The sequence below is a fragment of the Ochotona curzoniae genome, unplaced genomic scaffold (assembly GCF_017591425.1).
Source record: "Ochotona curzoniae isolate NIBS_2020 unplaced genomic scaffold, NIBS_Ocur_1.0 scaffold_4701, whole genome shotgun sequence".
Taxonomy (NCBI): domain Eukaryota; kingdom Metazoa; phylum Chordata; class Mammalia; order Lagomorpha; family Ochotonidae; genus Ochotona; species Ochotona curzoniae.
The window spans coordinates 63,914,665-63,929,086 of NW_024467122.1; the positions used below are offsets into that span (position 1 = coordinate 63,914,665).

At 42.0% G+C, this 14,422-nt stretch overlaps 1 protein-coding gene across 1 annotated transcript in view; it reads right to left on the reverse strand.

The window, feature by feature from the left end:
* Positions 1–14,422, reverse strand: part of MYO1E (myosin IE) — a 194,525-nt gene that overhangs the window by 99,484 nt on the left and 80,619 nt on the right. Inside the window, exons 2-4 of the mRNA XM_040969033.1 lie at positions 13,658–13,801; positions 6,610–6,699; positions 2,990–3,084 (exon numbers count right to left, since the gene is read on the reverse strand). Of these exons, the coding sequence (XP_040824967.1) occupies positions 2,990–3,084; positions 6,610–6,699; positions 13,658–13,801 (329 nt within the window). The remainder of the gene's footprint in view (positions 1–2,989; positions 3,085–6,609; positions 6,700–13,657; positions 13,802–14,422) is intronic.

Consider the following 14,422-nt stretch of genomic DNA (forward strand, 5'->3'; position numbering starts at 1 on the left):
GCTCCATTTTTCATCCAGCTGCCTGGTAATGTACCTAGGAAAATAGACCCAAGTACTTGGGTTCTTGCACCCACATGGAAGACCTGCAAGAAGCTCTTGGCTCCTAGTTTCAGCCAGGCCCAGCCTTAGTTGTTGCAGACATTTGCAGAGCGGTCTAGTACATGGAAGACCTCTCTTTCTCTCTTCCTCTTTAAAATATTTATTTTATTTTTATTTGAATGGCAGATTTACAGGGAGAAGGAGAGAGAGAGGAAAACCATCCACTGGTTCAGTCCCAATGGCCACAATGGCCAGAGCTGAGCTGATCTAAAGCTGGGAGCCAGGAGCTGCTTCTGGTCTCCCATATGGGGCACATGGACCTGGGGCACATGGACTTGGGGCCATCCTCCGCTGCCTTCCCAGACCACAGGCAGGGAGCTGGATCGAAGTGGAGCAGTTGGGAATGGAACTGGGTGCCCATATGGGATGTCAGTGCTTGAAAGTTAAGGGTTAGCTTATTGAGCGACAGTGCCAGCCCAATCTCTTTCCCTCCTTTTCTGTCTTTAACTTTCTACTCAAAATTAGCCCTTTTAAAATAAAATAAAATAATCAAATGCAACCATTTCTCAATTCATATAAAGTAGCAGGAAAGAATCTGCAACAGTCAGATTTGGATAAAACCTGCTGGTTTGCAGATGATCGTGACTCTTCAGTTGTGGTAATGGTCCTAAGATTAAGTAGGAAAAATGTTGTCAGTTCTCAGAGGTGCAGGTGGAAATATTCAGAGATAAAATGTCATGAGCCTTCATCAGCTTTTAAGTACTTCAGTTCTCTGTTTACACTGAAATGTTTTAGTGCTCTTATTCTGTAATTTTATTCTTTATGGCATAAATAAAAACTATTTTATCTATCCGTAATACAGACATAGTATAAGACAAATAATTGCTTCCATGTCATTAGGAACCAAGATTTTAAGCATAAGATAAATGGGAAATGAATATAAAAGCCTAAGAAATAAAAACTGTGCTACCTTGAAAACTGAAATGGAAATATCAGTATGACTTGTTTCATTTTTCTCTTCAAAAGCAAAACAAAAAGCATCACTCCCTAGCTCTGTCCTCTGAAAAGGACCAGAAGCACTGACAACATGGGTAGGCAGCTTGGCAGTGTCCAGACCAGCGGTTTCCAATGCCACTGCTCATGACAATGAACCACAGCCCTTGGAGAAGTGGCAGCACAAGAGGAGCTTGCAGCTTCTTAAATGAGAAAACTACCAGAAACTAGTGGGGTCATGTCTTAAGGATGTACTAACCAAGGAGCTCTCTCAGTCAAAATGGGATCCTTTTGAACAGCAAAAAGAATAACTGCAACGAAAATGGATAAAACATTTGAAATTCACTATTTTAGAGAGACACCAAAGACACATTACCTTGGCTGGTTGCTAGGGCAACAATCCATTGCTTTGAAAAGCACTAGATAAAGGCAATGACTCAAGTGTCTTATCTCATTTTCCTATACAGATTCTATTTTAAGGTGATTAAATCAAAGAAAAGCAAATGCAGAGAGAATAATATAATTGAAGAATCAGAAGAAGTAGGATTATAGGCATGAAAAATAACTTTTCCAATTATCAACTAAATAACAGCCATTAGATGAAGTTTATAATGAATGAGTCCACTGCCAGTTTGCATCATGACACAGAGACGAACAGGTGTTAAGGGCACAGTATCACTAGTGAGGCGCTTTTGCCAAAAATTTGAATCCAAATCGGAGAGCACTCTTAGATGCAACTACCAATTTAGAGGAGATATAGATAGCGGAAATCGTGAACCATCACAGAACACATGCAGCCAATGGCACGTTTTCTGAAGATCTCCACAATCTTTTTCTCAAGAGCCCTTTCTCTTTCAAAACAAATGTCAAGAAAAAAAAAGAGCAAGAAAGGATTATTAAGAGATATGAAAACATAACAATCAGGTGCTGTGTGCAGGCCTTCTTTGAACATTAAATACAACTAAGTATAAAAGAAAATTTATAAGACAGCCATAGAACCGGAATGGCAACACTAGATGACAGTAAAAGAATTGTTCATGTGTGAAGTGTGATGAGTGTTATCTTCCAGCAGTACATCTCAATTATGAACGACTAAATGGATGTGTTCTCTAGGAGTTGCCTTAATTAATCAAGTGGACCAGGATAGAAGACTACATAAGACAGGCTTGGCAATATATTGATCGCTAGGAAAATGTATCCTAGGTACCCCAAGATTAATACTTGTAATTTTTTGCCTCTTATGACCAACTATTGTGAAAAACTTTGAAAGATAATTCAGATAAGAAAACTATCAAAGATGAACACAAATACCTACCACAAAATGTGGACTATTCATGTAAAAATATGGGAACATCATTGAATGCTTTTTCTATGTTGGAAAACGTTCACCGTGGTAAAATAAAATTTAAATGCACTGGAATGCAGGTGAGGATTGGTGAAAGGATTACAAAATGTAGCTACAGCCACCTGGGTAATGGAATCCTCAAAAACTCAAAGCAAATGACCGAGTACATCATCCAACGCCAAAGTATGCCATGCATGAACTACTAGCCAACAAGAACAGAATGCAGAGTGAATTCTAGCAGATACCATAGGGAAGCATGCTTATCACGCTTCTGACGTAAAGCCTCAGTCAGATCCAAGGGCAGAGGAGGTTTAGGACTTTCATCCCTTGACCTTGCTGATTATACAAAGACCCAGTTGGCATGATGAGCCCTGAGTCCTTAATGCCTTAAACACCAGGGGCTTTGATGACAGCCCCACAAGAGCTCAAAGCTTTCTGCACTTGGGGTTTTCAAGTAAATTAAGATAAAGCAGCCAGCTTGCTTGTTCCTCCGTGCATGACCCAGCCTCTGCCATCAGCGGCTGTTGTAAAGTCACGGCCCTTTGACAGAGGTCCCTCATTCCAGGACTGTCTTCCAAGCTCTGGACCTCCCCGGGAGGATCCTTCTCCTACCTGATGATGACACACTGGTTCTCTCTGTCGATGATCATGTTTCTGTACATACTATCTGCCAGGGCATAGATGTGTGGTGGGTTCTCATATTGTGCCTGGAAAGCCAAGAAAAAACAAAAGTAAGACCATGGTCAGAGATCAATGCCTCACATTCCTTTCCTTGACCTGCGAGACCAATTGACCACTGCACGGTTCCCAAGCCTATGCACATAATCGCATCCCAAAGGTTGCATAACATAAGAACTCATAAAATTGCCTCGGAGATGAACACTTACGCCTTAACAAATTAAATGGAATTTGGAAGGACTCTTCCCTAGGCACACGTGTGACTCAGCCTGCAGACATGACCCACAGCTTCAGACCACACCCTTCCACCCAAACATGCCTCTGCAGATGACATTCCATCTCAAGATGTTCCACAAGACACTTGGGAAACAGGTCTGAAGAGAGGTTTATCAACATTGCAACCAGCAGCCTGAATTCCTAGATCATTTTTTTTTTCCCCAAGGGCAAATGGAGGTTTCTGGCACCTCAGAACTGAAACCATTTGTGATTGGAAAACAAAATTTTCTCTAGCAGGGGAGGAAGTGTGGTTCTATCAAGAGATAAGCTGCTCTGGCCAGTTTGCTTCACTTCTATTTTACGAGGTTGGGGAAAGTGTAAATTTCAACCACATCAAGATACAGTCCTGAATTTGTGATCCAGTTTCACAGGATGTCATGGCCACACATGACTATAAAACCAAACATACGACCATCCTTTACAGATTGACTGTCTCAGTCAATGTCAGCTTTCTTTTAGTCAATTTCTTAGCACCCAACTATAATACTCCCTCTCAGAAATTACTAAACAGAAAATACTACCCCCTTAAACGTTACTGAGCCTAGAAGAATGTAAAAATATCAGAATAGCCCCATTGTTAAAGCAGGGGTAAATATGTAGCAGCTTGCTAAGTTATTCTGGTGCAGGGTCTTTTTACTTTGCCTCCTGCCACTATGGCAAAGGACTAGGGTTTTTCTTTCTTGCTTTTCCTCCTGCCATGATGGCAGAAGATCTCAAAACCCCTTCCCATCACTAGGATGGGAGTCTCCTTTCTCAACTTTTCTAATAAATCTTGCTTTAAAACTTAAAAAAAAAAAAAAAAAGAAAAAGTTATTCTGGTGCATAATAAACTAATTTGAAAAAGGTAGGGTAATATAACAGAAGTAGAACACACCTTTCTTGGACCTGGCATGGTAGCCTAGTGGCTAAAATCCTTGACTTACATGTGCCAGGATCCCATATGGGCACTGGTTCACATCCTGGCTGTTCTACTTCCCTTCCAGCTCCCTGCTTGTGGCCTGGGAAAGCAGTCAAGAATGGCCTAAAGCCTTGGGAGACCTAGAAGAAGCTCTTGAGTCCTGGCTTCTGATTGGCTCAGCCACTGCAGCCGCTTGGGGAGTGAACCAGCGAATGGAAGATATGTCTCTGACTCTCCTTCTCTGTATATCTGACTTTCCAGTTAAAAAAAAAAAGGTACGTCTTAACAAAAAACAAACAAAAAACACCTTTCTTAAACCATTTTTGAGCCCTATTCTGCAATGATTCACTATAGAATAAGGGGTCTGGGACACACAGAGGGTGCTGATACACATGGTGAACATGGGTGTACCCAACACTCACTGTCCTCCTCCTTGAAGCCCCACACGTCACAAGTTGGGAAAACCAGAAAGGGAGGTGGCACACCCAGTGAGCTGAGACTGGTCAACCGGCAAACTCTAGGTAGGAAATGACTGATGGTAGCTCTGCCTTCACCTTACTGTCAGAGGGAAGGCAGGCATGGGAGTCAGGGTAGTAGAGTGATACACGGGGATGGGTGTCTTTCAGGCCAGGCTTCCCAGAAAGGATTGACTGCTTGAAAGACCGAGAGACAGAGCTCTCCCAATCTACTGGTGTATTTCTCAAAGGACTATAACTTCCAGGGCGGAAACTATGAGTCAATCCAAGTCTCCCGCACAGGAGGCCGTAAACCAGTTATTACCCTAGCTACCGTCATCACTGCTACCTCCCAGGGTCTGCACTAAACAGGAACCTTGAGTCTAGAGCCAGAGCTGGGAATGGAATCTAGGTAAGCCAGATTGAAAAACAAGCATCTTAACTGTTCAACTCCTGCTCCTCAAGCCTCTTCGAAAACAGGGAAGCAGATTACAAGAAACATGATGACAAATAGAGTGGACGCAAAATTACAGACGATGGAGCAAAACGGAGAGGCAAGCCATTGCCCAGGAGGCCTCACAGCTGCTTGAGAAAGTGACACTTGACCTTTGCATGTTATTCAATACTTCTGTAATGGGTTTCTCATCTGCAGCATGATTGCATCTCGGCTACCTGTGTGAATCATAAGGTAGGCATTTTTTTTTTTCTGTTTTTTCTTTTCCTCCTCCGAGATCCTAATGGTCAATCAGATCTAACCTCAACTCCTACCTTTACTGCTCATTAGACTCTAGTACTTAATCTGAACCTCACTTTCTTCATCTGTGAAATGGGAATTGGGGGGCGAATATGTGGACAGCATCCTTAACTGCTCTGCTGTTTATACAAGTGTAAAAGTACACACCTGTTTCACAAATTCTGTTACCATAAGCAGTAAAAATAAATATTATTTTTTTTAAACTGCTGTGCTATTTCTTTAAAGAGAACTCTTCAAAGATGAATGGTCTTGAAAGGACCCTTTTCAAAGACCTAGGAAGAAACACACCCACACAGCGCTGCCATCCACGATGCCGTGGCTGTCACTGAGGACATGGAGCCAGCTCTGTGCCCGCGGCCGGCCCGGGGCCCTGCCTCTCAGGACACTGTCTCCCTTGTGCTGGGCTCCCATAAAGGCAGCATTATCAAAGGCCTCTCGCGTGGCAGCCTCCTTCGGCTCCTGCAACCGGCACCATTCATCTGGCAACAATGGGGTGGGCTCTTGCTCTGGGTAAATTGCCTTGCACTCCAACTGATGAATTTGTGTGGGGTCCCTTTTGTTGGTTTTTCCAGAGGTCAGGATTAATGGATACCCTTGTGCTTCTGCTGCAAAGAGGAAGGAAAGGGAAGGGGGGAAATAATGCAGAGAAGGAGCAGCTCAGAGAGGTGATGAACGCCAGCACAGAACACATCGGTGGGGCCGACAGTTTCTGTGTTAATTGCGCAACAGAAATGGCAGTGGAGTCGATTTGAATAGGTACATGAAGCAATCGGCGATTTATGTTACATGCTCATGTTAGAGCCACAGCCAATCTAAGACTTGGATTCTGGGAGCAGGACCTCTATTGTCAAATACTTTTCACTTGAGATTCAGGGTTTTTTTTATGCCTGAGAGTTCTGTGGCAGCTGTGGAAGCAGGAAGATTCCTCCAAACTGCAAACCTAAGACCCCACTTCATTTTGTATAGAAATAAGACTCAACTGGGAGACAGCCCTAGGCTTCTCTGAGCTATACCCTTATAGAACATGTCAACAAAAATCAAACATCACTTAACTTGAGCCCCCAATAAATAACCCATAAGAAAAATGTAAATGCATTGTTACCTGCAAAACCACATTAATGCATTATAAAATCCCTACAGAAAACAGTAGTTTATGTGGCACAGAACTCACCGCTCCTTGGTACATCTCGATTTCCTTCTCCCCAAAATATGGCATCTGCTTGAAAGGGTTGACGGAGATTAACACGGATCCTATGTACGTCTGAATTTAATCCAGTTAAGGTCCATTCATCATCATCATGGCTATATGCCTTTTCAAAGTAAGCAGCCAGATGTTATCAAGAATTCATACCAACTGATCACAGAGAAAGTGCATGTGTTTATTTGCTAAATGATGACAAAGACAAAAGCCAATTGTCTATCTAGCTCAGGCTTTGCTCTTTGTTGAAAAGAGTAATGAATCTAATTACCAAGGTCCTACAAGGAGAAACCATTATTTGAAACAAATTAAACCACATCCCCTCAGGACCCATGGCAAGTACAGTTGGAAGCAAACAAAACAGAAATGGCCACTGAGCGAACCAACGGTTATCAATTCTCTTCTTAAAGAGTCAGTAGTTTTCCCATGGAATTTGCCCATTTCTTCCACACACTAAGCACATGTCCATTGACTTATTCAACCAACAGACAGAAAATGGACTGAATGATGCTGCTCTCCAGCAGCTCATGGGAATTAAGTAGTAACAATAAAATGGAGAAGACAATTACAAAACCACACAGATGGGGGTTAGGAAAGGAAGCTATTTCTGTTTGGGGTATCCAGAAAATCTCTGGGAGACGATGGTTTTTATGCCTAGTTTCAAGTTTTACATAACATATCTTAATGCACCCAACCTAAGACACTTTGATGTAACAAAAACCGTTTCTCTTGATTCACTTAATAGGTACATTAGAATTGGGACATCAGAACCATTTTAGGTACTAGGGATATAACAATGACCTAAACAGATGAACCTCCTCACTCTTTTGGAAAAAAAAAATACAAAGAATATTCTCAAAATGACAACAAAACCAACATACGCCCATGCGCAAGACATGCTCAAGATGGTTTTTGTTGTTGCTCGTTTCGACAGAACGCCCACAACAATGGAGCTGGCGAAGGCAAGGTGCACTCCTTCCCTTGGTTGTAAGGGGAATGCGTGTGGTGCCACCCCAGACTACAGATAAGGACCCCTGTACACAAAACTTGGGCTGCCCTGAGGGTGTAACCCTAAAGGGTCTGATCTCTCCACTGCAACACCCCACTCACCACACACTTGGTGGCCTAACAAACAGTTGCATATATGCAACATAATTTTTTTTTAATGAAAACAACTTGTACATGAAGAATCATCTCAAAGTCTTGATTTATCACTGAATCAATGGGGAAGAGGGGTTGCTCTCCTAAATTTTCCAACAGAGTTCTTAAGAGCAATGTTATTTATTATTATTTTAATATTAAATTATTATTTAAAAAATTAAGTGGGGTTTGAAATAAGTCATGGGGCTAGGCTTGCTTTTAAGCTTAATAGCTATAAACTATACAGAATTTAATTTAGTGGGGGAAATGGGCTAATTGTTTATCTAAACAGTTTTCGCCTTTTCCATCTTGAGGCCTGGCAGGAGCCTCCATTACTTCTCTCAGAGTACAGGTCTCCTGCTGGGTTAAGAACACAGGCACCTTCAGCTCTCTTCCCTGGTAACTCACGTGTGCCTTTGGAAACAGCTGCTCACGATCAAAGGCTCTGCACACATAAAACATTCTGCAGTAAGCCATGGTACTGCAAAATAGGAAGAAAAAAAAAAAACACCCCACTTCAGCCATCTTATTTAGCAGAATCTGAGACACAAGGTACCCAAAAGATCTGTTCTGATTCCCCAACACCCATTCATAGGCCTACAAATTTTTGTGGATATGCAGCAAGAATGTCAAAAACAGATTTAATACACAGAATTTTTCATAAGGCTTGATTTATTCAGTATGAAAGGCCACCTTTTACTCTTAGATTATTTCTCTGCCTTTCTCATTCGAAAACACTTTTGTTTTTAGGAAATCTGGTAGAACTATTTAGGCCCATTTGTTTTTAATGGTGTTAATAGGCAAAGCTAAGGATTTAACTTTCTTATAGTTTGAGATGGGGAAAGATGGCTTTCATTCACTGGTTCACTTTCATTCTCTAAATGTGAAAAACAACCCAGACTTGGAAGGGAACCAGATCTATGACCCTTTCACATGGCTGGGAAGAACTCAACTACGTGAGCCATCCCCTGCTGCCTTCTAGGTTCTGCACTTGAACCTAGGTTCTAGGAGGTGGGATGCTGCCATCTTTACTGGAATGTTCACTGATAGGTCAAATGTATGGCTCCAGCATTTTAAATACTCAGTGAATTCCCCAAAAAGCCACCCACACTGATCAGGTCAACTCCCCCAGATGTATCACTGATGTGGAACCAAGAGGTGAGGCAACTTCCCCAGGGTCACATCCGTGGAGGGGGATCAAGCTGGAACTTGAGCCCTTGGCTCCTGCCGCCAATGTTCATCCCACAAACAGCACGCCAAGTCCCTCTATAGGCACTGGCTGCCAAGGACCAAACCTAACCCAGAGCAGCTTCACCGCCTGGAGTTTCAATGAGTCTGGCATCAAACTCTAGCCTCCTAACTCAAGGATTAAAACTGCCAAGCACATCTGAATGTGGTCTTCGAGTAAAAACAAGTATGGAGAAAGTTGGACCAAATGAGTGTGGAGTGCTTCGTATAGGAACGATTTTCATCAGCCAAGCGGCAAGAAGAGCTGCTGGGCCAAGTAAGGTGAGAATGCAACACTGCCTGCCACACATTCTGTAGACTGTAATTGTAAGAAGTGCAGAAACATTCATGAAAAACTGATGGCACATGAGACCTTCCAGTCTAAAGACAAAGAGCTAAAAACTTTGAGGTTGTATTGGTAAACAGTGTCAGCACTTTCTAAGTAGAGGTTTTTGCTTACCATTGAGCAAAGCAACGTGCCTCTGCCCCGAGTGCATTGACAACTGATTGTTCGGAATGCTGACCTTCAGTATAAGACAATATGCTATTAGTTGCAGAAGAGGTAAAATGGGACGTTTTATAACTTTAAGTGAAATAAAATCTCTTCTTAGTTTAACAATTAAATGAAGAAAAATGCTCCTATTGTGTTACTGCTCCATTATGTTTTCCTTAATACTGAAGTGGTAAAGGGGGTCTTATCACTTACGGGAGGAAAAGACTGGCAGTCCAAGTCACAAACACATCCATCAGAGCCTCAAGCTTTCTGACAGCTGAGAGCTACTCTGTGCTACTAATAGGAAGCCCATTCATGCTGCACTTCCCAGAAACTGAGTGGGTAGAGATTTCTAAAACAGAGTCATTAGTGGACAAGTAACTCATCTTCTTGATAGAACACACAATTAGTCAGTCATTGATTCACAGGCATTAATTCAGCCCCCTACGTGTGAGTCATTTAGACATTCTGTTGTCTGAATTTAAAAAGCAAGTCCTGACAATTAGCACATTTCCAATGAACACAAAACCATGCTCCAGGCCAAGAATGATGCAGGAAACCAGGAAATATATCATGCAAGATGATGCCATTTTTTGCGAACAAAGAGGAACACACATGAGGATACGTCAAGGCTCACAGAAAAGATAATGAAAATTTATTTTGGTGCCAATGAATTTGAAGTCCATGAATAGTTTTTATAATATGCATTCCCAAGAACTTATCGAATATCTCATTTATATATACATATAAACACACATGATTTTAAAATGTCTGCAAAGAAACATCATCCAACTCAATGATTCCACCAGCTGTTTGAAGTTTCATGTATGTATATATATAGTCAATGAGAAGTTAACTGTCTCTAACCCTGAGGGGTGGGACTGCCGATGACAGGATTCTCCTTGATGCTTGAAAACCTATTAGAAGCCATGGCTAGATGGATGGCTATTGCCTCAAAGGGTTTTGTAAATTTTGGCTGTTTGAAAAAGACCCACAGCCCATTGCCCTGCAGTGTTTGGGGTGGAAAGCAGACACTCTGGAGAGAAGGGAGGCAGCCTGGGTCAGGGATGCATGGCCACTGACAACCACTTGACATCATTTTCTTCTTTGCTTCCCCAGCTTATCAAAACCACATTTCATGTAAATCACATGGTAACCTGAGCCCACACACCAAAAGCCTTCTAATAAATACTTTGTTCAACTACTCTCAATGGAAATTAGATTTTTATGGTTAAAAGAAAAATGCACTCAATCTGCTATAAACAACTTCACAGCAGAAGTTTTGGACATTAAGTCACTGAGGGGAAGTTTATACACCCGGTCTTGTGGGTGATGATAATAATGAAAGCGTACTGAGCACTTAGTGCGTTCATTATTTCATTGCACTCTACAACTAACTGCCTCATGTGGGAGATAGTACCGACACTCCCATTTTACATATGAGGAAAAAAAGGAGTGCCAATCACGATGACTATTTAGGCTAACCAATCCATGCGAAGCTTGAACACAGACTTAAAGCCAGCTATTCACTCTTTCTAATCTCATTTGCCAGTTTCTCTGTCCATGGATTTTTGCACATAAACATGACAATCTATGCCTAAATAGATTTCAATTTTTTGACCAATTAAAACAAAAACAAATGAACACAACTGCTTCTACAGTTACATTAAAAAAAAAAAAAAACAGAAATGAACAAAACCCTCCACTAGTGTGTAGAGCAACTAAGAACAACTTTTCCACAAAGGATTAGCCCAATTTCTAAACTTTGCCACTCAGGAAACAGTATAGCTGTCTTTCAATAGAACTTTAGTTCGTAGGGGCCACCAGGCTACAAAGTGGGTTAAGCTGCTTCTGCAGTGCTGACATCTCATATAGGTTAGAGTCCTGACCTCTCCACTTCCGATCCAGTTCCCTGCTAATGAGCCTGGGAAAGTAGCTGAAGACGGACCAAGTCATTGGGTCCCTGCACTCATGTGGGATACCCAGAAGAAGTTATTAACTTCTACCAGGATCAGTCCTGGCCATGGTGGCCATATGGGAAGTAAACCAGAAGATGGAAGATCTCTGTCTCTCTCCCCTCTCTCTCTCTCTGCAACTGTTTCAGGTAAATAAAATTAACTATTAAAAAAAGTGTCTATAGGCCAATAGGTTGCTCTATCTCTACATATCAAAATGCTATCACAGGTCTCATGGTTCATTCCAGGGTTTTGGTACTTCCCCCCTCCCCCCCAAAAAAAGGATGCTAGCATAAATTAGTAACAATATTACATACATTTCAAAATTGCCAAGAGCATTGATTTTAAATCCCTGTATCACACATACAAATGAGAATGAGCATATGGATGCAATTCACTTCATTTAATCATAATAAATACATATATATCAAAGCATCAGTATGTCCTATATATACACACATATATATTCACACAGTTATCACCTAGAAATAATTATTTTTAAAATGCTATTATCATGTAGCTAGCAATCCCAAATAGTCAAGGATACCTTAACAAGTCTGTGGAAAGGTACAGGCATTTGGCATGGCAGTTAATAAGCTGCTAAAGGTGCCTGCCATCCCATATTGGAGTCCTTGTGTTAGAGTATTGGCTCTTGCTCAGATTCAGCTTCCTGCCAATGCACTCTCTCAGATATGGGAGGTGATACTGCAAGTATTTGGGTCCCTTTCACCACTGGATTGGGTTTGGGGCTGCGGGCTTACGCCTAGAACTATTGTGGCAGTTGAAGGCATTTAGGGAGTAAACCAGCAGACAAGAGACCTCTGTTGCCTTCTCAGTCTCTCTGCCTTTCAAACAAATGTGTGGAAGTCAATGGTACCTGGTACCTACACACCAGTGACTGGGCAGACAGCTCGTCCAAAAAGATGGCTGCACAGGTTTGAGTTATTTTAAAGGTGTTCAGTATCAAAAAGCCACTGGTAAAACTGAAGCTATTGACGTGAACATGATTCCATGCTGCCATTGTGATGGAGCAAGTGAGGCCACTGTCTTCGACACTGGCATCTCAAGTGAGCCCTGTTTGAGTCCTGGTTGCCCACTTCCAATCCAGCTCCCTGCTTACGTGCCCAGGAAAGCAGTGGAACATACCCCACGTTCTTGTCCCCAGTAATCACGGGAACACCTGCCTGGAGTTCCCAGCTCTCACCTTCAGCCAGATGCAGCCCTGGCCATTTGGGAAGTGAAACATCACATAGAAGATTCAATCTCTGCCTTTCCCTTTTCTGTTTCTCCTTGTGACTCTAGCACTGCCTTTCAAACATTTCTGAACAAGAGGAAAGCAAAGCAAAGGCTTTTTCTCAGGCTTTCTTGGCTAAAATCTAAGCTATGTTACTAGCAGCAAAGATTTCATTTTTACTAGATCACCCCTGACATTCTATCTTCAAAAGGTACTACCAATACCCAGAGTGAGGCTTTGTTAGACATTGTGTTAACTTTACACATACTTTGCACGTATGTGACTAATTCCTGCAATGACTCCTCCATTTACTCTTTACATAACTGCACCAAACAAATGCTGAATCATGTAGATACTTCAAATATCACATTTGAAACAAATTTCCATTCTGCATATTTAAAGCCCCATAAAAATTGGCATATGGCAAGCTAAAATCGAAACATAAAGAACTCAGGAATGTCAGACATCTTCGATACTGGATCTTCACTTTCCAGATTTCCATTAGTGCACATCAAGATGCAGAAAAATCAGCAATATAGTTTTTCTGCTCCACCTCCTGTGTGAGGTAACCTTTTAGCAACCCATCAAGCCTGTACAGCAACGTCTCTGCTTTGTAATCAGAAAGTATCATGAATACAACTCAGCAAAGTGCAACTTCCTCTAGAATCACAGACGATGCAGATCCCACGTGTGGGGGAGAGCACACCACTGGGACAGTACCATAGCCTAAAACCCAGCTACCCCTGATGTGGTGAAATGGCAGGGGTACACACAAGGTAACATCAACCTTGCTCTTTGTATGGCCTCAACCAAGTGACCACAAAAGTCCCAGATCTCAATGTGGCCAAGAAAATACTGCAACCCCCAGGATCAGTTGAGACTAACGGCTCTTCTCGCACTAGGAGCAAAGCTGTGTTCTGCTGTGACTATCATCACAGTGCACCAGCGTCCAAAGATCCCAGTAAAGGATACAAAGATGTAGTCGTCCATGTATCTCTTCTTCAGATTCTCTACGATGGAGCTCTCAGTGATCTTGGAGAGGAGCACCATGTCATCCACGCCACTGTGCTTGACATTGTGGCTCTGCCAGTGGTACCGGTAGGCACCTTTGCTTCCCTGGAAATACAAAATGCACCATGGTTAGTTTCTTTTATTCTACATTTTTTTTAAAAAAGCCAGAAATTTAACAAATATTCCCCAAATAAAATGCAGCAGAATGAACAGAGAGAAGATTTTGCTGTCATGGGCAGACATGGTGGAAGGGTACTACTGGTTCAGATGCTCAAATCCCATGTCAGAGTGGTTCTAGTCCCTGCCTTTCTGATTCTGATCGAGTTTCCGGTTAACATGTCTGAGAGACAGCAGACAATGACCCAAGTACTCAAGAACTTGACACCTACGTGGGACATCAAGATCAAGCTCTGGGCTTCTGGCTTTGAGCTGACCCAGACCTAGTTGTAGCAGCTGAGTGAACCAGTGAGTAAAGATCACTCTGTCACTCCATCTCTCTCTCTGCCACTCGTCTTTCAAATAAGTAAATAATGTATCTTGAAAAAACATCTATAATTATATGTCAGGGATAGAGCACAACACATGAAGAATGGTCTCTGGAAATCCCTTCAAATTTACAACCCTGTCAAATTTGTCAATGCAAATAAGCAGAAACTTTCTAGATTTGCCTTACAAATTCTATGACAGAACCCCAACATGGAATGAACATGTTCCACCCAGTGGCTC